The sequence below is a fragment of the Aythya ferina genome (assembly GCF_964211825.1).
Source record: "Aythya ferina genome assembly, chromosome: 13".
NCBI lineage: Eukaryota > Metazoa > Chordata > Aves > Anseriformes > Anatidae > Aythya > Aythya ferina.
In genome coordinates, this window is record NC_140311.1 from 10,673,673 (window position 1) to 10,697,580 (window position 23,908).

The 23,908-nt window shown below is 43.2% G+C and overlaps 1 protein-coding gene and 1 long non-coding RNA gene across 8 annotated transcripts in view; both read right to left on the bottom strand.

Moving 5' to 3' along the window:
• LOC311444194 overlaps nucleotides 1–23,908 on the bottom strand; it is a 191,960-nt gene that overhangs the window by 99,664 nt on the left and 68,388 nt on the right. For all 7 annotated transcript variants that reach the window (XR_014697700.1, XR_014697701.1, XR_014697702.1 and 4 more), the window contains one exon: nucleotides 23,523–23,622. This is a non-coding gene — a long non-coding RNA (uncharacterized lncRNA). The remainder of the gene's footprint in view (nucleotides 1–23,522; nucleotides 23,623–23,908) is intronic.
• LOC311443993 (transcription factor SOX-3-like) lies at nucleotides 2,318–4,547 on the bottom strand. Its single transcript, XM_084534703.1, has one exon. It carries the CDS (start codon nucleotides 4,262–4,264, stop codon nucleotides 3,308–3,310), a length of 957 nt encoding a protein of 318 aa, XP_084390829.1. The 5' UTR covers nucleotides 4,265–4,547; the 3' UTR covers nucleotides 2,318–3,307.

Sequence of the window (23,908 nt, forward strand, 5' to 3'; positions counted from 1 at the left end):
CTCTGCAAAAACATCTTCCACAGAGCTAATACATCACACCTGTTTGCAACTTCACCTGTTCTCCGTCAGAATGTAGTGGCTTGATCCTGATCTCTTACACACAAGCAGGAGCATGAAATCCCTCACAGGCATTGCTCAAGAGACACTTGGATTTAAAAGCATGCAGGATGTGTCTGAGATTAACTGAAATTTTAAAAACGAAGAGTGGAACAAATAAAATACACCTTCGTTAATTCTCAAGGGCACGTGTTACTGCATTTGCTCTCCAGGCAAATTCCCTGAATCCAAGCAAAAGATGTAACAGTGATCTTAGGGGGAAAAAAAAAAAAAGAAAAAAAAAAAAAGTTGCCTTTTAGGCAATGGCTCCCTGATGGAAAATGTGTGTGGAGAAGAGGCCATTTCTGTACTTGTGCTTATGTGCAAGGCTGGGTTCATTACTTTCAGTTTGCAATGGGTCTCTCCCCATCCAGCTGTGTGCCTGTTCACAGGACTCTGCCCACAGGCAGCAGCCAGAGGCTTTTCAGCCTCGGGATAAAGTTCAGCTGCAGGAAGCTGAAAGCTCTGTCGAGGATTTTGTCTGGGTATCTTAAAAGCAATAGCTCAGTAAAAGCCCCCGCAAGCCAAACCACGGAGGTGAGCTTCCACAGAGAGCTCATCAGTTAATACAGAGGAAATCTTCTGATGTCGCCTCAGGGACTTGCTCACCAGCTACATTTAGGCCCTGACTTGTGGAAAATGAGGATAACTTGAATTCAAATGCAGCAAGCCTTCTGAAGAGTCGGGCTTCTCCCCTTTTACGGCAGAGAATCCATTTGTAGAGAACTCAGGTGAACAGAACAATCTCCTATAGTGATGCAGCTGCCATTCAACTCTGAAGACAGCAAACACAGTTCCAGTGCCGCAGGTCAGGAGCCCTCACTTTTGTCAGACTCACATCGCAACCCTTTCTTGGAAGGCTGGGGTTTCAGGACCTTCTTGCTTCCCCTCCCAGCATTGTCCCTGCATTGCCCGTGGGGAGTGCTGGGGGGAACTGCTTGACCCAGAGCTGAGCTGAAATGGGACCTCCTGCTGCCCCTGCATTTCCCTCAGGTAGCACCACCGATCTTTGGGGTACGGGGCCGCTTATCCTGCCAGGGCTGGCAGCAGGCCCTGTCCTACCTGAACGGTGGCAGTGCAAGCAGGGGAAAGCAACACCAGAGGTTTGCCAGAGGTGTCACCAGCAGTGTTACAGGAGTTGAGCTGAGTGTTAGACACACTGGGTTCAAGTGTGCAAAGTGGTTGCCCCAGCTCCTACTCGGCTGCTCCAGAGCAGAGGGGACCTGTGCGGTGCCAGGGCTCACCTGTGTGGGATGGAGAGCATGGCCCTGGGCTCACAACCCTGGGGCTCATCCGTGCAGTGTGAGCGGCCCGGGCAGGGACCCGTGGGCCTACAGCAGCCACTCCGGGTGCTCCCTTCTCCGGCTGGCTGAGAGCCTGGCCCTACACCGGAGAAAGGGACCGGTGGTGCAGTCTGCACAACACTTGCTTTTTCTTCTTGCAAGAGCCAGAGGAAGGACCTGGCTGAACTTGGATGCGCGTCCCAGTGGAGAACCAAGGCAGACGCTGCTGGGAGCAGGAAGCACTGCAGGACTGGGAGATGCTCCCACTGCCCCCAGCAGATCCCAGCTACTTTCAGTGGGCAGCGGAGGGCCACGAAGCCTTCCCAGCACCACATCTCACGGGGGGCAAACGAAGCAGGCCCCTCCATCCAAAACCAAGGCAAACAACATGAACAGCCTCTGTTTCCCATCCTTTCTGTGGGAAGACAACCAGCGAACCCATTAGCTGAAGCAAAAGAAAGGCAGAGACTTTGGGGGCTTTGCACTACAAGACACAGAGCCCTAAGGTGCTGCCCCCCCAACCGGGGGGTCCAAGACCATTTGCCACCAGGCTGCAGCAGACCCAGGGGAAGGATGTGGTCCGATCGGGTGCGGGGCTGCAGTGCCCCCAGAAAGCACTGAGAACAACGTGGGATCCTAAATGAAAAAAAATAAAGAAAAGTTGTCCAGACTCAAAACACACTCGTCAAACACACTGAAAAGATTGAATTATTTATTTCCTCTGGGGACTCCTGTAACCATTCATTTTTAATAGAGTCTAATTAAGAGTTCCCCAGCGGGTTTTACTTTTGTAAATATTTTAGATGAGGTCGGGTTTCTGGGCAAATCCTCCAAAGAAAAAAAAAAAAAAAAAAAAGAAAGAAAACGAGGCGCACACGCTTAACCCCCTTCCCTCCCCGCCGGCCGGAGCGGCAACAAGTGGTGGCGGCTCAGAGAGCGGCAGCACATCGCCTCTCGGCACCGAGCAAGGCGAGGGCTCCCAGGAGAACCCAAAACCGAGGCCGGGACGCGATGGCAGCAGGAACCCTGCCGAAATGCTGTGGTAGCCCCCGGCCGGGCGGCAGGAGCCGGGCAGGGAGCAAGCCCGCACCGCCGCCGTGCCCGGTACCAAACGCGTTGGTCGGGCTCTTCGTTTGGGAAGGGGAAGAAAACGAGGACTAGGAACAGGGAAGAAGTCTTTCGATTACTTTTTTTTTTTTTTTGGAAGAAATCCGGTAAACAAAAAACTAAAACGTTTCTTCATCTGATATGTCAAAACATGGTTCACAGTAAAATTCACAAACCAATTTACATAAGTTTACAGTTTAAGAAAAAAAACAAGACACACAACTTACTATAAATAAAAGAAATGCGTTTGCGACCCGCACAGCTCTTTCCCACCTCCCCCCCCTTTTTTTTTAAGGAGTAAATCCCTAAAGTTAAGACGTCGTGAACGCTACAGATTGCAGCTAGAAACCAAGCAATACTCGGCGAGGTGGGAAGAACAACACTTAAGTAACCACAACGAAAATGTAAACAACTGAACAACTGAGTTTAAAAACAAGAGCCCGCCGGGTTTTTGTTGCTTGTTTCATTTCGTTTCACGCTAGAAATCAAACTGTGAAAGATGCGAGACTTTTTTGAACCTTTGAAGCAAACAAAACAGTGCCCAACCTAGCAGAAACCAGAAGTTGCCGTGGTTTAAAAACTTCACAGGGGCTTCTAGGAGGCAGGAGTTGTGCTCTATTAAAATAACAGCTTGCTCAAATATGGTTTCTTTTTTGTACAAAAAAATAAAATGACACAGCTAACGGATTTCCTTCTTAAAATGTCTCCAAAGTTAGTATCAAGTCTGCTAAGCCGAGGAACACTGCCGTACGTCCCGGTGCGGTGCAGGAGCGGTGGGGGGGATGAGGGATGGATGCGGGGAGCCGTCCGCAGGGCCAAGTCTATATGTGGGTGAGTGGTACGGTGCCATTGACGGCAGTCCCGGCGCTCTGGTAGTGCTGGTGCACACTGTGTAACCTGCTGCCCTGCAGGGCCGAAGGGTCTGTGGCGTCCCCCCCCGGGGGCAGGTACATGCTGATCATATCCCGCAGGTCTCCCAGGCAGGCCCTCTGCGAGTGGGAGGTGATGGCCGGGGGCGGCGAGCTGGGCTCGGATTTCACCACGGAGCCCATGGAGCCCAGGCTCATGGCCGTGGAGGGCTGCTGGCCGTAGGCGGCGGGCGACATGCTGTAGGTGGAAGCGGCGTTCATGTAGGTCTGCGCCGTGGACATCATGGGGCTGTACTGCAGGCCCGTCATGTCGTAGCGGTGCATCTGCTGCAGCTGCGGGCTGTTCATGCCCGGGTGCTGGCTGTAGCCCAGCTGGTCTTGCATCAGGGAATAAGCCCCGTTGGTCCAGCCGTTCATGTGGGCATACGTATCAATCCTCTGGCCCACCCCGACGGGGCTGCTCACCGTGTTGCCCCCCCCGGGGGCCAGCAGGTTGCCGGGCAGCGAGTATTTGTCCTTCTTCAGCAAGGTCTTGGTCTTCCGTCGGGGCCGGTATTTGTAATCCGGATACTCCTTCATGTGCACAGCCCGCAGCCGCTTGGCCTCGTCGATGAAGGGTCGCTTCTCGGCGTCGCTCAGCAGCTTCCAGTCGGCCCCGAGGCGCTTGCTGATCTCCGAGTTGTGCATCTTGGGGTTCTCCTGGGCCATCTTCCGCCGCTGGCCCCGCGACCATACCATGAAGGCGTTCATGGGGCGCTTCACCCGGTCCTGGTCCGAGCCAGCCCCGGCTCCACCGCTGGCCCCGCCGCCGCCGCCGCCTTTGCCGGTGCTGCCCGGGGCCGGGTTGCCCCCGGCGCTGCCCGGGGTGGGCTGCGGCGTCTTGATCTCAGCCTCCAGCATGCTGTACATGGCCGGGGCCGGCAAGAGGTGCGCCAGGGCGGCGGGCAGGCGGGCACCGGCAGTTCGGGGAGAAATTAAAAAAAAATAAAATTAAAAAAAAAATCAAAAATAAAATAAATAACAAAAATTAAGCAAGAACCGGTCTGAGCGGCCGCGACGGGAAGGAGGAAGTTTCTTGCCGCCTGGCTGAGAGGTGCTGCTCCCCGAGGCGCTGCGGTGCCGGCGGGTGCGGAGCGGTTCCGCGGAGCGGATCCCGCGGGCAGCACCGAGCGACGCGCACACGGCGGCGGCCTTTGATTGACGGCGGCTATAAAGGGGCGGGCGGCAGCCAATCGGCGGGAGGCTCCCGGCAGCCCCGACGCCGGTAATGGACCGGGGGGGGGCAAAAAGTTGGTGTTTTGGGGATGCTGGGGCTGCCACCCCCCCTGCTGAGCCCCCCGCCGAGCTCTGCTCCCGGCTCTGGGATGGAGGAGAAAGCGCAGGGACCGGGCTGGGATGCGGGGTGCGGAGAGGGCGGCGGGGGTCCCGCAGCTGCCGGCGGGGCAAGGGGACAGGAGGAGGAGGAGGAGGAAGAGGAGGGGGGAGGAGGAAGAGGAGGAGGGATGGGGAGGGGCGCTGCGAGCGGGAGCCATGTGTCCGCCGGGCACAAAGGGATTTGGGGCTCCCCGGTGGAGCCGCAGCCCGGTGCCTGGAGACGGGGCGAGCCTGCACTGCGCGGACACCCCCCCCGCATCCCCCCTGCACCGCGGATGAAGGAGGGGGTGGGATTAAACTCTCCCCCCCTGTCCCGGAGCGCTCTCCGGGCACAGAGCCGTCCCTCTGCCGGTGCCAGGGCACGGCGGCTCCCTCGGGTACGGGCCGGGCTGGCTGCCGCCGGGCAATGCCCCCCCGGCCGCCCCTTCGCCACTTGAGTTTTTCCACTTGGCTGTCCCAACGGGAGGGGGAAGGGGCACGGTGCTCGCAAAAACCGTTTTCATGGCAACAGCAAAGTTCTCTCCGTGTGAAAGCAAACTTTGTAGGGTTGGGGTGACGGGAGTGGGGCTGCGCGGAGCTGTCAATCACGGCCCTCCCTTTCCGTCCCTGCCCTCCCTTCCCCTCCCTTTCCCTCTTCTTCCTCCCTTCCTCGCCCGGCACCTGCAGGGCCGGCAGCTCTGGCAAGACACCGCGGGCACGGAGCCGCCCAGCCCTGCCCCACTCTTCCTCCCTCATCCTCCCCCCGCCAGCTCCTCGATGGGGGTCCTGGAGCCGCGGTGCTGGAGGAGGTGGGCAGCGCCGCCGGGGGGGGCTCGGAACAAACCCCCCGAGTTTGGGGGGGCGAGGGGGGCCGTGCCTCGGCGTCCGGACCCCAACCGGGGGGAGGGGGGGCTCCCCCAGCTTGGTGCCCCTCGGAGAGAGAAGAGCGTGAGGATAACGGCGCTAATTGGCACGGGGTGGGACGGGACGCCTCCGGGCAGGACCCGCGGGCACAGCCCTGGTCGGTGCCAGCACTTCGGAGACACCCTGGTGTCGGGCGGGGGGGGTTGTGGTTCTGCAGTTCCGTAGCAGTTTTTCTGGCTAGATCATCTTCTGAGCAAAGCCGAAGGGGAAATAAATCCCGCTTGGGACTCGCTCGCAGTGAGTTTTGTCTTTGCTGTTGTTCGGTTTGCTGCCGTGTGGGTTTGGATGGGGTAAAAATTGTGCAGGGTGGCAGGAGGAGGTTGTACTTCAGGCACTATCACTAGAAGGCACGCTGCAGGAGGAACTGCGGGAGGAACTTTTGCAACATACTGGAAAAGCTTCAAAGAGCTTTATTTAAGCTCAAACCCCTCCAAATATTTTGACCGCTCCAGTTGAGGTTTGAGACGCGCCAGACTGGGATGGGAAACGGAGTGGTTAGGTCCGGACATTTCGTTTAGATGACTCGATCGCACGACTGTCGGAGCGGCTGAGCCCACTTACACGCAACGAAAAACGCGGCGGCACCACAGCGTTAGGACGGGCTGGAAGCCCTGTGAACGGCGCTCCTTTTGGTGTCTAAATTATCTAAATAAATATTAGCACGTTAAGTTTCAGACTCTTATTTAGCCCTTCAGTTTGTCTTCGCGCTGCCTGAGACTCCACTTACGTCGTGGTGTTTCGTTTTTCTTTTATTTTTTTCTCCAAAGGGCACACAATTTAACATCTTAAAATCCACGTTATTTCAACGCCAGGTGACAATTATCTTCAAACACCTCTCATCTCTTTACCTACGAACATAAACCCGGCTGAAAAAGCACAGGTTTGTATTTCCAGACTTCGCAGGTTCCCAGAGCACTCTCGCTGCATCAGGGATTTGGTGCCGCGCACGTTGTGCAGAATACTTAAGACTGGGGCTGGTTTCTGTTCCCAGAAGAAGGGACGAGCAGGGCACGCAGCTGGGAACCCTCTCTCAGCACTGCCTGTGGGTCCATCCCCAGGACTCCCAAGGGGATTTCTTCACCCGTTTGGGAGTGCAGGAGGAAAGAGTCCGGTGCCCAAGGGGCTGCATCCCAGCCCGCACGGCGCCGCCACCGCGGCTCCTGCCCAGCCGTGCACCCCCAGAGTCTGCGGGACAGCAGGATGGGAGGCTCGGAGCATCCCACCACGGGCACCCCAATGCAAGCGGAACCGGGGCGAGGAGGAGTAAGCAAGCCCTCCTCCACCAGCTGCTATTTCCTAAAGTCACCTTGCAGAGCACTTGCAAAAGTCTGACCCCCCGGCCAAACGGCTTGCAGCCACCAGCACCTGGTCCCTTGTTCCTTGTGCCCCACACCCGGAGCCATTTTCCTAAATTTGCTCCGTCAGGACTGGGGGAGAAGCTGTCCGGGGCTAGGAGAGCCCCCTGCGTCTGGGGGGGGGGTGAGACAGGGGCATGTGGGGGCGTGAAAATACGTGTGTCAAAGGCAGAGAAGCTCTCGTTGTTTTTCCTTTTCCTTTTTTTTTTTTTTTTTTTCTTTTTTGGTGACAAAGGAGCGTGAGGCGAAATCAGGAGTTTACAGCACAAGCCAAGTTGAACAGGAGAAACCTGACGGCTGAAAAGGCACGTTGGAAAAGGGACCGCCTGCTTCTCAAGCAATCAGCGCTTAATAAGCAATAGCCATTAATATCTGTTAATTGCAGGACCAGCAGAGCTAGGGGGAATCTTGGAACTGTGTCAGGGAAGATCGCCGGCTTGTGAAGAATAACGCTATGCACCAAACCAGCCCTGTTTAATCCTATTATTAAAACAATTCCCTTGGCCCCCAGCATAACTCCCGACGAGCGGTGGGGGCTTGTCCTCACAACTTGCCCCGTTCGTTTGGACCACTGTTAGGATGATCCCCCGAAAATGCCCATAAGATGCTTAAAATCAAAGTTCACCTGCTTTTTTGTTTAGACCTTGTTCTAGACCCCCCCGGCCCAGTGAGAGGGGCATACACCACCAGTTCCCACCAGCCTTGCTGCACGGCTGCGGCTGTCCCCGCTGCTCATCCATACAGGAAAGCGAGGGATCCTCTGGATGACATCATTAAACCCAGCAACATTTAGGAACAAAAATCTCAGGAGCATGGTAAAAGCCACGTCGTTTGGGTACAGATCGATCCCTTTGAGCCAAGCTTCCCGGTGCATTCAGGAGGCAGCGGCAAATGTTGTTTTTAATCACTTTTTCCCCCCAGCTGAACTTTTATTTGGCTTCTGACAACAATAGCGGGCTGCAAACAGACCTCTCGGAGCGCCCGCTGAATAGACTCTTTTCTAGCCCAGATTGTTTCCACCGGCACAGAAAACAACCAGTAGCTCCGTTTCTTAATTGGGTTGTTCCTGGCCCTCGTTCATTCAGGTGTTCTGGAGGAATTTGTTTATTAGCCTCTGACAAACAGCTCCTCCTGGTAATCGCCTCATGGGGCTGGCTTCTGCGGGGGAGCAGGGATGCGGGGGGGAGGGAGATTGCTAATAAGGACCCCCTCATCTCCAAGTTACCAATTAACAGGGTTGTAGAGGGGACCACCAGCACAGGACAACTCACCAGAGCTCGCTGCGGAGCCCCAAGGAAGAAATCAGCTTAACTCACGTGTTTCCACGCAGAAACACGGAGTCAAACCACCCGAAAACGAGCATGAGAACTGATGCTAAAGAGATGAGCGCTGCACTAGCAGCGGTTGCTGTGGGGCAGCCTGCGTTTTATCTGAGAGAAATCCCTTTTAAAAGAGAAGAGGCAGTAATGGGAACTTTGCGACTTCTCTCTGCTCCTCCAAGTCCCCACAACTCTCCTCCTGCGGGTCATTCCCATTGCCCACAGCTGCCACCAGCAGTGCGCTCCCTTCCATCCCCGCACTCCCCTGGCCCCAAACACCCCAGATGCACCCCCACACACACCACGTTGGGTGGCCCAGGGTCCTGTCCCCTGCGAGATGGGGTTTGGATGGGACACAGAGACAAGCGTGGGGAGAAACAGACCTGCCCCCAGCACACTTTAGCGGGGGTCTCTCAAAAAGCCCCGTCATGCTTGCCTCTGGCTACCCCAAGGGGCTGGAGCCATCCTGGGGGGCTTGCTGTGGGCCTTTGAGGACCCTTCCCCTCCCGCTGGAGAGGGCTGAGATATCACTGCTCTCATTCTTCAGAAAAAGAAAAAAAATCCTCAATCATCTCTGTTTTACCCATTTAAAAATTCGCAAATCTATCTTTCCTCTAATGTTTTCTATACAGTTTCAGTAACCCACCTTATTTGCTGGTACCGATGGCTAGGCTCCTTTTTATGAGTCATATTAGAAATCAGACATTAATTGTAAAACTGTAACTTGCTAATTAGCTGCAAATAAACTATTAATTACTGGCAAATTAAAATCAAAACACACCTTATTTCTACTCTCTGACATACAATTTTGAAGGCACATATTGTTTCAAACTACAGCCTGTATCACTGGCAGAGCAAATTGAGATCCTGAAAGGTTTCTCTCCAGGATAAATAATTAAAATATATTCTCCTTTAATTGACATTATAGAGGACACAAATGAGGTTTTCCTTTTAGAAAGAAATAGCAGTTTCTAAATAAAGCTTTGCAGGCTGCAGAATGGAGGTTTCAACCAAATGAATAGTCATTACTACCTTTTCAATGATGTGGGCCTTTTGATCAGAAAAGAAATTAGCTCTAAAGGACAGACAATAGGAAGCCTGCCCTGCAATAGGAAGAAAATTAGATGGCTAAGGCTCTTAACAACACCTATTTCTATAAACCATGGAGCTTCTTGCTTTTCAATTACAGCTGTTCATTTCATATAAGGAAAGTGGAAAAACACAGGGGGAATATAAACTCTGTTGCACCAAAAAGCCCAAGGCAGGGCAGGCAGTCTCCTCCTATTTCCCTTTATTTTTTTTTTTTTGTGTGTGTGTGTGTGTAAATAGTTAACTAATATTGTATGTTTTATAACACCAGCACTATCCAGTATAGTGTTCTTCAGGTCAATCAAGCATTAAGATGAACTACATTCAGTAAAGGAACTAGTAAAACAAGAGAAACTGTAAGTTAGGTAGTTGGGTGTTTCCACAGCACACCAAACAACGTCTTTTACACATGCATCACGTTCTTGCATGCATTTCCTGGAGAAAACAAAACAAGAGTGAAGAACTTGAGGAAAATAAATGGCTGAATAACGCTCTGCTGTGTTTTGGTTATAGTCAAAAGGAATTCCAGTTCTTCTGAACTGAAATGAATGTTCCTTCATTATGCTCACTGCTGAGAGATTATTTTAGATTTGTTCTCCTCACCTTTAACTCAAATATCTCAGCTATTTTAGCATATTCTTCCTTTACTTTTAAAACTTCAAAATAACTTACTGTGTAATAACTTTTAAATGTGATCTCTTTCAAATTATTTCGTTTGGACATTGTTTTCTGAACATCGTCATTTTTCCAGAATATAAAACTTACATAAGTTTTCCTGAGTCTTAGACATAACCATAAAAGAACACTTCTATTCCTCTAGCATTTCTCCCTAGTCATACCTTCATGATACAAACAGATGACAATTTGTCATTAACCATGCAACATACTGTAATTAAAATAATCTTTCAATGATTATTTGAATGTATAAGAGTCTCAAAGCTTTATCATAAACAACTCCTGTTCTCATATTAAATTAGCTGGAGACTATAAAAATCTCTTTTAGAAATAAAATACAAAATCACAGAGATTCTTCCTCCCTCTTTCTCCCTCTTTCTGCTTTTCTTCCTCCCTTCCCCTTTCTCCCCTTCACTCTCTTTCTCACTCTTTCTTTTCCTCTTCTCTCTTTTGCCCCCACTCCCCACACTACTTGCTTAAAAATAAGTCCACATGGTTAATTTGAAGAACAAATAAATACATTTATACAAAAAATCAAATATACACAAATTGTTTTTGCTGTGATGTCTTATAATTATCCTTCTCACCTACAAACAAGTAAATGTTCAACTAAAAATTGCTTTCCCTCTACAGAAAACTAAATTACATTAGAAGTGATTTTAATATGAAATATGAATGCCAGCTTTTCATTCAGTGCCTGTATCCCATTTTAACCCTGCTTTTTGCCTATGATCAGGAATATACATACGATAAGAAATAGTTTAATCTGTTAAGAATGATCTCCTAGGTCACAAATTGGAGGCACTGATATCAGTATTTGAAGCAATCTCCATTCTTTATAGTAGTTAGAAGACTATGATTAATGCAAGACTCTTCCTTACTTCTTACTAAGGCAAAATTTTCCATTTGTTTTGTAAGATCTTTGTTTAAATTTTATTTTATTTGAAATAACTTTGTCAGAGAAAACATATCTATGCTAGCTAGTGGGAAAGACTTCCCTCCATGAAAATAGGCAGCTCAAGTGTCATTGAGACTTCTGCAGCTCACAGCACAAAACCTGCATCAGTGAGATGAAAAACTACAGAAAATCCAGTAATGATTCTGCAATCCTCAGTCCAGACCACACAGTGATGTTTTACTTCTATACTATCTTCAATTCCCATGAACAACTGGAGAGCAAAGAACTTCCTTGACTCTCAAAATCTGTGTCTCACCTAACCCTGTCAAAGTTTCAGAGCAATGAGATTTTGGAGCAAAGTTCTACTAAGAATGAAGAAGTAGGGAACCAAAAGAGCTTTGAGAACAAGAGTGAACAAGAGTGAAGGTAAATGAGTCTACATTGGAGGTATTGGACATGATGGGATCTAAAAGAAACCAGTACATGCATATATAGCATATATATGCATACCAGTACATGATATAGATGCCTATACATATACAATAGGTATAAAATATCAGAAATAGAATTCACTGAAGAATCAGTTCTTCAGCCACGACTGTTTTCATGGCTCAAACCACATTTCTGATCAGAGCATGAGTCACAAATAACTACGCCATTTAAATTCATAACCAACACTCATCCTCTATTTCTACAGTAGCTCAAATCAGTTACCTGATATTGAAGGTATTGTCCAAGAGCCACTCAATCACCAGTTTCACTGAAGAATGCAAGGACTCATGACTAATCACTATCAAACTTCTCTGCCAATTACTGCTTCCTTATAGATACAATGACTGCTTGAAGCTATGAACAAATGAGAATATGCTCAGGGGTCGCTATTATCTGTGTTAGTAGTCAAGACTTCCACTGACTCTATAGGTAACACCTCTTCTAGTAGGGAAAACACTTGCAGAGGAAGAACTTACACAGTAATACATAAGTTGAGGACTTGGAAAGTTGGTATTTCAAGGCCATTTTGGAACAGGTGGGCCAGTCATACAATGTGTATGTGGAAGGACACCCTGGATCTTTCTGCTGGTGTAGAATCTGATCAAAGCCTAATTCTCTTTAGTTAAGAGGCTCTTTCAATTCCACTAGATTTCCTTCTTTCTGCATCTCCATGTGCCACTGTAAGAGGGAATAGTAATCACACATTGCTCTTCAGCAAAGGTCCCCCAGCTCCCGGGCAGTTTGGCTAATAGGATTATTTCCTAACCCAGGAGAGGGCACTCTGCACTTCCCATGGCATTCAGTACTTCTCCAGTGCTGCCACTGGATGCACAGCTACCAGGTTGTACATTGTCATGCAAGGGAAAAGTGTTACTATTTTTCCTATTCAAAACTAATCATGAGCCATAGAACATATTTAAATTTACACTGTTATTATTCCTTTGGATTCCCTTAATTTTAAGTGTCTGAGGAAATGAGAGAAAAGATGTCAGTGATGTTGTATAGCATGAAAATGCACAATCAGAATTAAGGGACAATCAAATTTCCCAGACTAATCATTTTCCATTGATAACTGTTGCACCATGACTGTAGATTAATCAAGTAAAGACACAATCTTGAACAAATTACACATTTTTACGGTTTACTACCTTATGCTAGAGAAACCTGCACAGTTCCAGATTGGAGACTGATGTGAGACCTATTGGGTTTACACGATTGATACTTACGCTGTTACACTTTGCTTAGAAAACTATGCTTTTAAGTATTAAGAGCAAAACCAAGTTCCATAGTTTGCTGATATGTGCTAACTTCCCACCACCAAAAAGGACAAGATGCCACAGAGGACAGAAAAATTAACAGGTAGGCATTGTTGGCTTATGTATCCTCAGTTCTTTTACTCTGAACTCCTTTTTGCATCATTAACTTTAAACCAACTTGAAATTATAACTCAGACATTATGAACTGAATGTGGTAAAAGGGATGTAAATAACTGTCCTGTACATAAAGAATCCTCCAAGTTAAATTGCCAGGAAAGTATGGATGAACAGGTCTACACTCCTGTTCATATCATTACAGTTGTGGGAAAATAGAAGACTTTTGAGTTGAAAATCTTGCCAGTAAGGCATTTTTCCTTGTTCCCATGTCAATATCACACACATAAAAAGTAACATTTTGACACTCAGAAATATATCTGAAAAATTGTTGCCACAAGGTAAAGTAGCATTCATTTTTTCCTTGCCTTTTATGGGCTTCTGGCCCTGCTGCTGCTCAATTTGTGGCAGCAACAAATTCCAGTGTTGCACTCCATATCATTGGAGGAACACATTTGATTGATTTGTCATTGGGTTAGCTAGACAACTAGCAACATGAACTATTTATCTAGAAACCTAAAGAAATATCTAACCCTGGGCTTATTGCCTAGAGTGAAGCTGAAACACTTGTACTAGTAAAACACCTGCCATTTTTGTCAGTCACGTGTTTGCAAACTGTGAAGAATATTTTTTTTTAATTCTGTTTTTTACTGATTGTGTGCTTGGCATCAGGCCAGGTCACACATTTTGCTCAATAACATGTTTCAGAACCGTGATGATTACAGCTTATGTATTTCATGGTCATGCAATATCTGAAAGATGGTGATGACACATACTGGTAACATGTTGATCAAACATAGACTGATTACACTGGTTGATAGTGTGACCAGTACTGCTTAGCTTTTCATGTTATGTCTGTTATGCTCTCAAAATTCTAGTGTTTACAGATTGATAGAAAAGTTACAAGCAGGAAAAATATGTGTGTGTACACACACACAACCTGGTAGTTGCAATCACTGAGCAACTCAGAGCAAGGAAAACAGTAAACTGAAAAATCTTTCCACTTTGTTTATGTGGCAGTTGAATCAGGATTCCCACTGCACTAATAGTGAAGTTGTAGGGTAGGCTGTATGTAGTGCTTATTAATAGCACTTGTAATTCCCACTAATTTGTTTTGTGAACAGTTTGCATTATAATTTCTGAGTTATTTGTAGGAGTGAGACAACATAATGTGTAATAGCTCCTTTCTAAAAAAACAGATGTGTCCATGTAAATGGACACCACATAAATTACTATCAAAAATGTAAATGGCTGAACAAGAAAAGGATTGCACATACGATAAAAACATTTTAGTACAAATAATAAAGTGACATTTCCACCCCGCAGGATTTATGGGTCTTCAAGACATGGGTACATATGTAACAATGCATGTAATCTGCATGCGAAATTACCATGACTGTGTATGCATATGCACTATTAGCAGGTGTGAATGGCCAAAAAGGTAGCTGTCTATTTGCATCATGGTAAACAGACACAAAAATTAAGCTCACATCTGCATATGCATTACGTAGCCAGGACAGTTTTAACTTTTGAGTACCAGATCTACAAGGTCCAACTGTAACATGGCTGAAGTCATATTACATTCTAAAATGAAAGAGTTGGTGTAAACATAACAATCACTAGGTTTTCAAAATGCATACTTGCATTTCTTTTATTACCGAAGTCAGCCTTCTACAGTGTTGCATACAATTCATGAGCAAATGGGGTATGATGTATACCTGCAAAGCTTGATACTAATATCAAGAAAACTCAAATACACATTTTGCCTAGACTCAGAATTTAATCTCATTTCTTAGATAAATTAAGCTTTTTTTTTTTTATTTTTTTTTCCTATTTTTTTCCTGTTGTTGTTCTTTGAGAGAAAATATTTTATTTTAGGACATTTATCACGTAGCCAAACAAAATCAATTGCATTGAAACTATTATGTTTGGAGTAGCATCACCCAGCTTTGTGGAAAAACATGGGCTGGAGCACAGCCACTTGACAAACAGAAGATTGACTGCTGGAGTAATATTAAGTAGCAAATGGTGACATCTGAAATCTAATGCTTGTATGTGTTATGTAGTTAAGGAATGAAAATATAAATAGAATTTCAGAAGTGTTTTGGGCAAATTTGCTACACAGCTTCTCTCAACTTCAGTCAATGTGGGAAAGTAGTACTAGGCACGGGGTATTTGCTTGTACTAGTAGACTAGATAAAGGAACTCGAGATAACTGGAATTGCACTCATTCAATTCTGAAAAAGTAAATAAAAATGCTATCTTGGATTTTTACTGCCTTTTAATTGCTTACTACTTCCTAATTAATTTCTCCCTTGAACTGATCATCTTTTATTGCATTTTCTGTTTTATAGCTACCACAGTTCAGTTTTCTTTTGCAAGTTAAATTTTACTAAGTTACTGGATGACAAATATGTTATTGTGGTAGTTGTCATGTCACCAGTAATTAATAAGCATTCACCTTAATTTTTATTATTTTTTTGGTTTCTGAGATTATTTCAAGGAAGCAGTTTCCCCTTCTGCTTGCTCACAGAACATGCAGCATATTCTTAATGTTCTCTCACATGTTAATTTAACATTCCTGGTCTCACAGCACCTGTTTTCTTAAAAAATATTTACTGATCTTTGGTTCTGATACCAGGATACTGAGTGTCGGATTAAGAGAGTTCTGATGTGAGTGTAAATCCAAAGACACAGCCTGGCGTCTGCTGAGTTACTTTGCATTTATCTCAGTAGCACTGAAATCCAACCAGAAACTGGAATCTATTTCTCTTTGCATAGGATCCTGATTTTCTCTAAGGATATCACTCAAAGCTAGAGAAGGATTTATGTCAGGCATTTTAGATTGGATTCTAGATTTCCTGAATCAACAGCAAAAAATTATGTAGTGAATTTGCAGACTGTTACGTATAGGTCTAGCTCAGGCAGTTCAGGGCTGTGAGCCTCGTACCCGAAGTAACCCTGCAGGCACATGCAGAGCACCACTCATCTCCCATCTCTGGTCCTGGCCCTGTCTGGAGCTCTGGTGAGGTCTACAAAAAGTGTGTTACTGAAGGATCAGACTCTACTATCCGTTAATATGTGTTAATAAAAAGAAATCTATTAACAAATTGCCTTTAAGCAAAAAAAAAAAAAAAAATTCTTAATCCTCCGTAATAGTCATGAAGCTGTAAATGGCACAAGGGAAAATGTAGTCACAATGCTGCAATCCTCAATTCAGACCACAAAGGACAACAAAAGTTATACTTCATTTTCCTCAGGAATTACTTACAGTCATTTTAAAGTCAGTACACTCTAGCTAAGTAGCTAAAACTACTAGCTATCTATATGAAAAGAGTAACTAAATTATAGGCATTTCTTTATTCCACCATAGACTGACATGTACTGACAAGACAGTTTGTTTGCTTTTATTGTTCAAAAGCCCCAAAGTCTTTACTGTCTGCTTCTCCACTTGTCTTAAATGTTTGATTAAGCACTGTGAGAATTGTCAGTATTGATAAACTTCTTTCCAGTACATTAAGCACTCTAATCCTTTACATTCCTACTCTATCTCCATTGCCAAGACAGCCAGCTTCCTTAGCACTTGATTTTGGGCCAGTATTTGTATTAGAAATGGGCTATAAATAAAAATGAATGAAATAGCAGGAAAAATTGTTTTTGTGCATCCGAAAAATTCTGACAGAAACCATATGCAAAGGGCTCTGCTGGTTCTGTAATCACAGGAATGAATTATTTCATGCTATCTAGTACACTAATTAAAACAGGTAATTAAACTCGGCACTTTTTTTCCCCTCATTTTCTAAAAATCTTAATTTTGATAAGTGGCAACACTATCCTTCCTTCACAAGCACGAAATAAGCAGAAGTCTTCTGGTGTCTGGATTAGAGCGCGTGTTTATTGTGATAATTTAATAGCAGGAGATTCAAATCAGGAAGTTCAGAACTCAGTATGAACTCCTGTCATTTTTTAAAACAGTTAGGCAGCATTTTGGTTTTATTTTTTATCACATTCCTTTCTCCCTACTGTTCTAACACTGAAATTTCTCTCTTAGACTAGGATGTGTCAAAAGCTATTATCAATGCATAAGATATTTAATTTAGAATGAAATTTGAGTACGTGTCACTTTATTTCCACTTTGTCTTTGAATTTCTCTTGGTTGAACTGTGAGAACAGGAGCACATTTCAGGGCAGCAGGGACATGCTGTAAATAATGTACATTTATCTCAGTATTACACAAACATAACTAAATTTGGAATTTGTTTCCATACAATTAATCAGGACAACAATGCGAACTATATAGCTGTGTTAGCTAACAAAGTTTGCATAGCATGTTTGTGAACATTTCCCAAATTCAGAATTGCATGATTTCATCAGAATCAGTAATTCTGATTATCATTTATCTCTGGCCATACCATGAGCTATGTGAAGCAGCTCATGTTGTTCTTTTATTGTTCTTCATGTTGTTCTGTTATTCTGTTGTCCTTGCTGGGTGCTTCACTGATTTCCACTGGCTAAAGGTTTGGCTATATGTCTATAGGATGCTAACAGAAAATGTTAATACCTTCTCTTCTATATTTTGTGAATGTAAAACTTCTGTAAACTTAAGTAAGGAATTTGTATTCAAAACTTGTTTAGTCTATCAACATCAGAATCTATTTGGAAAATAGTCTACATTCACACAAGCTTAACCTGCCTATTTATCAAAAATGCTACAGAACCATGCCATTTCTAAATAAATCCTGGTACACATATATTTGTTCTCAGCAAAGGCTGACCAAGTTCAGTGTATCATCTCCATGCTTCTCTCTCTAAAAGATGACTTGGGAATGCCATGTGCAACATGGCGAACAACAGTGGTTAGCCAGGGCTAAAGTGTAAATACCAGGTCCTAGCCCTGTAATCTTTACATGGATGTTTCTAAGGACCACAGTAGGTATTTTGCCAGAGTGAAGGCAGGAAGATCAGGCTCCACAGTGCAATTTTATATGAAAATGAAGTAGATGAGATACTTCTATCAGGCTCATTTAAAATAAAATAGGAGGGCTACCTTTTGTCTGCACTACTAATAAGAAAAATATGCTCGAATAGAAGGTAATCATAATAAGGTATGTCCCCATTTTCTCAATTTTGCCCAGTTTTCTTTGATATGATTATGGATTTCGGATATAAATGCTATTTCTTCAGGGTGGATTTATAAATTCTGGAGATATAGATCCTTCTAGTACATATGTAAGAATTAACCATTTATACATAGGGGAAGAGAAAGGGTAGAGAGACATACAGAAAACAGACCGTGTAGCAAGGAACATTGTGTCTGCAGCATTCTTCATAAATAACTTGAATCACACAGAATTGCTAGAGATTATTTTAATGGCTCGACCCTTATGCTGTTATGGTAATTATAGAAAGAGTTTTAAGCCCCTCCACCAGGGAAATTATGCATTGAAATAGTGAGATTTCGTAATGATTTTCAATTGTTATTCAAAATTCTTTATCAGAACTTTGGGGATTAATAGTTCCAGTACTTTTTTTCTTCTGAAGAACTATAAACAGTGCTTAAAAAAAAAAACAGCAGAAAACATGCAGTACATCTAAAATTGATGCAACTCTATTGATTTCAGTGAAATGGTGCTGATTTACCCCGAATGAATTCCTAGCTCATCTTTTCTACGTGTAGGAGAAAACTATTTTAGCATGAAAGGCTCCTGGATATGTAGGGAGGTACTTTAGGACAGTTAAGGCCATTTAAGTCCACTGTTTGCCTGCTGGGTTAGGGAATCAGTTAAGGTTACACATGTCCAAAGATTCTCAGCCTGGCCTTTTCTTTCTTTCCTTGTGGAAATTCTTTCCAGGAAGAATTTATGAAGTTAGCAGCTTTCTCTCTGATTTCTGCACATCCAGCAGTTAGGTCAGACCGGCAGCAGGTACCTGAGCACTCATGGTGTTTTGTACCTCTGCACTGACTTCAGTCTGGACAATAACAGACAGATCTTTGGCAACCCGTGGTGATTCACCATGCCACAGTACATTTTCTGTTTCGGAGTGAGGTACTGAGCAAGTTTACACAGTCATTTTGGCCTTTTTATTTTCTGCAGCAGGGTTGATGAAGTAGAATTAACGACTACCACCTCTGGTTTTGCTGCGGAGTAGCTGCTCCATCAGAATGGAGATTGCATTCACTACATTCAACAGCAAAGACTTTACTCCCTTAATTTTATTTACTTATTTGTGAATGAGTATTTAACTCTGCAACACATCCTATTAATTTCAAGTTAGAAATTCACATAGTGCTACTTATCACATGAGGATATAATCTGACTCTGTAAAGGTTAAATATATAGAAATAAAAGGTCTGTTTATAGAGCAAGAAAGCTATCATGAAAGGTGCTCCTGTGAATGATCTGATTGTAGGAGTAGATACTGCACAGTTGAGAGACAAAAAGGGTTTGTCTGCATATGGAGATGGTACTTTCCAGTTCTCTGTAAATTGACGTTGCAACTTAATGTTCACTTGCTGCCTCTTGTAGACAAGTCCTGAGATAACTGTTCATATTAAAGAAGCTGTTATTTCTTTAATAGGAATCTTCTATCTCACTGAAGCAGTACATTAAAGACAGATTAGAGGAAACCCTGCTAAAACCTGCTAAACCGATGTAAACAAAAATGCCAGGGTATTTTACACACATGAGAATAATGATACAAGACTTTTCCAAGTACGATAACATCACTCCTTGTATCACACTAAATTAATAACATCTCTCAAGCACCTGCCCAAACCAGAAGTCTTTCCAAGAGACTAAGCATAACCTCTCTCATTAAATCAGCATTCAGAGGGCTAACTAGCAGATGCTGCTGACATGAACCCAAATGTAATCTCTTTAACCTTGTCCTGTGGGGAGCAGACAAGTCATGACCGAGTAATTCCAACTAAATTAGATTTTATGTGAAAGTGTATAATCTAAATTAAATTTGATTAAAATGATTCACTGATTTGTGTTTGCTTTTAAAGGCTCTAATGTAGCCAAGGTGACCAGTTTTCAGTAATCTATGTAATCAGATCAATTTATTTTTACATGATTGGATCAAGATTTTTTTATCCAGTAGATTTTTCTATATTAATCATATTTCTCTTGAATATCTCTGGATAGATTAGGTGTTTTCTATTCAGACAGAGGCTCTTTGTAATTCAATTTTCATCATGTTAATGAAGAAAATGGAGAAATCTAACTGTGTGGTGAATATAAAAACGTGATGTAAAATATCGAGAAGTAATTGCAAGGAGAGAATCATCAGGTCATCATCTGATCAGAGGACAACATCAAATACAAAAGGTTGAATGAGACGGGTGAATCAGAAAGAGCTAGGGGAGAGATTTCTTCTGTTTTCCTATCCCAAAGACCTGTTTAGTGGGAGGTTTTGCTCAGCATAGACTCAGTGCAGCAATGGGAGTGGAATTCTGCAGCTGCCTGCTTGGGTAGTAATAAATTTCCTGGGCTTAACCCCTTCACATCCTCTTCCCATCCTGGGAACTTATACAAGTGGGGTGAATCTTGGTCACTGACTTTATTAACATTTAACATCTCAATTGAATACGGTGAGTACTAGTTAGTGGCTGTACTAGCAACACATAGTCTGCAATCAACAAAAAGCATATAGGTACTGATTATGTTTTACTAAATTAATTTATAAAATTAATGATAATTTTATTTAGTGTATAAAGTTGGGGGTTACTGTGTGCTGAATGTAACTGTTTAAATTTCAAAGGGAAGAACACAGATCCTATGCAAAAATTCTTGTAATCTATGAAAAGCAGCAGCTGTGACTACTTTTTCAGACACTGTTTGTCCTATGATGGCTCCAGTTTTTTCTTGGGCATCATATATTTCCACATATATTTCCAGTTTGAAGGCCCTGCTACAGATCCACAGCCCTACAGTAAACAGGAAGGCTCTAGGTCATTTTTAGAGACATATATTTAATAGATCTGTAACTGTGCCTAGTTATGATAGTATACTTGAAGTTTGTGCTAAGTTTTACACATATTAAAAAGTTGTAATTCAACGTGTGGAACATAAACATTAGTGAAGTCATTGGAGCCACTCTGATTTTGAAGGTGAGATACAAAAGCTCTTTGGGGAGTTAGGAAACAAGAATGGATGAGTGTTGTTCCAAGGAAGCTTATAATAACCCTTTGAGAAAGAGAATATCATCAAAATTGTGCGTACGACAAATGCTCTTTCACTGGATCTACACCAAAGGGTAACAAAAGTAATGACAAGAGAACCTGCAGGTCTTAAAAGCAAACACATAACTTTTGCACCAGACTAGTAATTTCAATTACATTCATTCAAATTCAAACTACAGGTTTATTTTGGTGAAGTTTGTGACCAGCAAAAATTAAGTCCTTTGCAGAACTGTCTTAAACAATTACTAGTCATTGTTACTATAAAGAATAGCCCCTTAGTTTTCATATCTAGAAGATTGAACCCTTCACCATGATTAATAAAGTCTGGTTGTTATCTACTTTTGTCATAAAAATTGATATACAAAAGAAACAGTCTGAGAAAAACAAAGGTAAAATGCTTGCATGAACATTTGTACTGACACTGCTAATTAAAAGACTTAAGTTATTAGTCTTTAAGAGAAAAAAAAAAGAAACAAACAAGTATAATTTGGTGGATTAATTTTATGTTCTGTACTATTTAATCAAACTATACCTTTTAGTGAAAATGACAAATCTGAGTTGTCAGGCTATGGTTGATAAGAAAGATAAAGGTCATATATTTTAATGTCATAGAAGGTCTTATTAAAGGAACCCTAATTACATTAGGTATCCATGAAACATTAATTAAATACTGTCTGAAATAATTAGGTCTAAGATACTGATGGTTTAATTAAACTCAGTTTTTTATTTTATAAGAAAACTACAGGTCCGGTATCAGTCTGTTGGCAGGATAATTGATAACGTGTCAGAAGAGCAAAATAGTAACCTTGACCAGCCACATTGGAAGGACAATACGGTGAGCAGGTTGTCCTGCTAGCCACACCTTGGGGCGATTAAAACACACAGTGTGATGGATTTATTTCAAAAGGTACAGAAAGCAGAAGAATAAGAAACAGAGAGTTTGGAGTTCTCAACTTGTATAAAATATCACAGCATATCAGATGGTAGTTCCTAACCTTTTAGCTCTGCTGAGATTCTTTGCAAATTTTGGTGAAGATTCTGTGTCTTATCAAGTAGGACTTCTACAACATATAGAAGATGCAAGCCTGAAAACCTGGTTTTATATGTCTAACACACGCCCACAAAAGTTGCAAACCCTTCTCCTATTCCCTTATATGAAGAAAAAATGACTGTATAAACAAGCTAACGATTCCATTGCATTCAGGAGGTCCTGACAACTGCATTGTTATATATATGTAGATAAAGCATGGCTGGTTGCAGATCAACTGGAAAAGTGCTTTCCTGATCTTTAAGAATGAAATGTCATCCCTTATCTAAATGAAGTTCATACAGAAAACAGTATCTGAGATTATCTGAAAAATGAGTACTGGGAAGGCAAGAAATATATATGGTAAATGTGTGCATGGACTAAGGCTGTGATGGCATTTTGAGGAAAAAGAGCCTCTTCCTGTCTCTGCCATGACTGGGAACATAGTCTATATGGCATTACAGAGATGGACTCTGTGTCTTGCTTCTGAACACCCATTTCCAATGGTAAGAGAGAACTGAGCTCTTCACTTCTCTTTGATTTGCCAAGCTGGTTGGCTGATCTCAGACAAGCAAACCTTCACACGTCAGTTATTCCTCTTGTAAAACGCAAAGGAACATCATAATTTGCCTCTTAATCGTAAGGAGGACTTCCTAATGTCTACAATGGATACTTCAGCAGAATTATTATAGAAATACATCATCGATCAGAGGCAGTCTCATGCCTGCAGTGAAGAACCAACTTCTTCAAGATCAGCAATCACCAAGAGTTACAAAGACAGTTTAAAAAAACACCATTTCTCGATATGTACACTGTCTAAATAAGAACAATGTTCCAATTAGCCTGGACAACTAACACTGGTGACATGTAGGGTACCAGATAAAGAGAATAGGATAATCTCTTTATAATTAAAACTCACATGCCTCCTAAACTTCACTTTCCACATTGAGGACTTTTTAGTTTTTAAAGGGAATGTACTTGTCACTATACAACTAAAGAGATTTAAACAGATAAAATATCAGACTAGAAACCTCTTCTAATTTGTATTATACAGAGTAAAGCTGAACCAACAAAGGAACAACTATCTTACCCTCTTGATAAAGTTGTACCAGTTCTAGTGTCCACTAAAATCAGATCATTGAAGAGATTATTATTTCAACATCAAAAATAATAAATGTTCAAAGAACCAAAATTCCATCTTAACTATAATTGGGAGGATGTCATCTTTTTGCTGACTGCAGTCATCATTATTATGGCACCTGATGAATACCCATATTTTACAACAGATTTGTGAATGGTTTCAAAGCGCTAAGGAAATGTTAAGCTATTGACTCAATAACTAGTCGATCTCTTAATTCATTTCAAAAAGATAGCTCTACAATAAATATAGCAATTGACTTGTCAGTTGTACACTTGTGCAAAGGCAGGGTGTTTTATATATTGTATATGAAAAATGCGACAGTTGTACTGGGCACTGTACCTTTCTGTTTACTGCTGCTTTCATGTCTTTCTCAAGATGTTCATCAAACATTTCTCTTAGTCTTTCTCAGTCTTGAATCTCCTTTCATTAAAGATGAAGACTGAAATATAAAGAAAATAAATTTTTAAAATCAAATGGAATTGTTGTTTTGTATGTTTTTTTAAAGAAAGCTTGTTCAAGTCATTCAAAAGACAAAAATGGTATTTAAAGTTTAATTATTTTCCTCTGCAAATTCTGGATGACATTTATTCCTAATTTGTGATGTAAAATAGTCCTACATATTATGCTACCTAATTGCTTGTGCCATCTGTGTAATGCTGTCTGTACAGGAATCTGTAACCCCTCCAGGTAGAAGTATAATTTTTTAATGAAGTTTTTCATTAAGT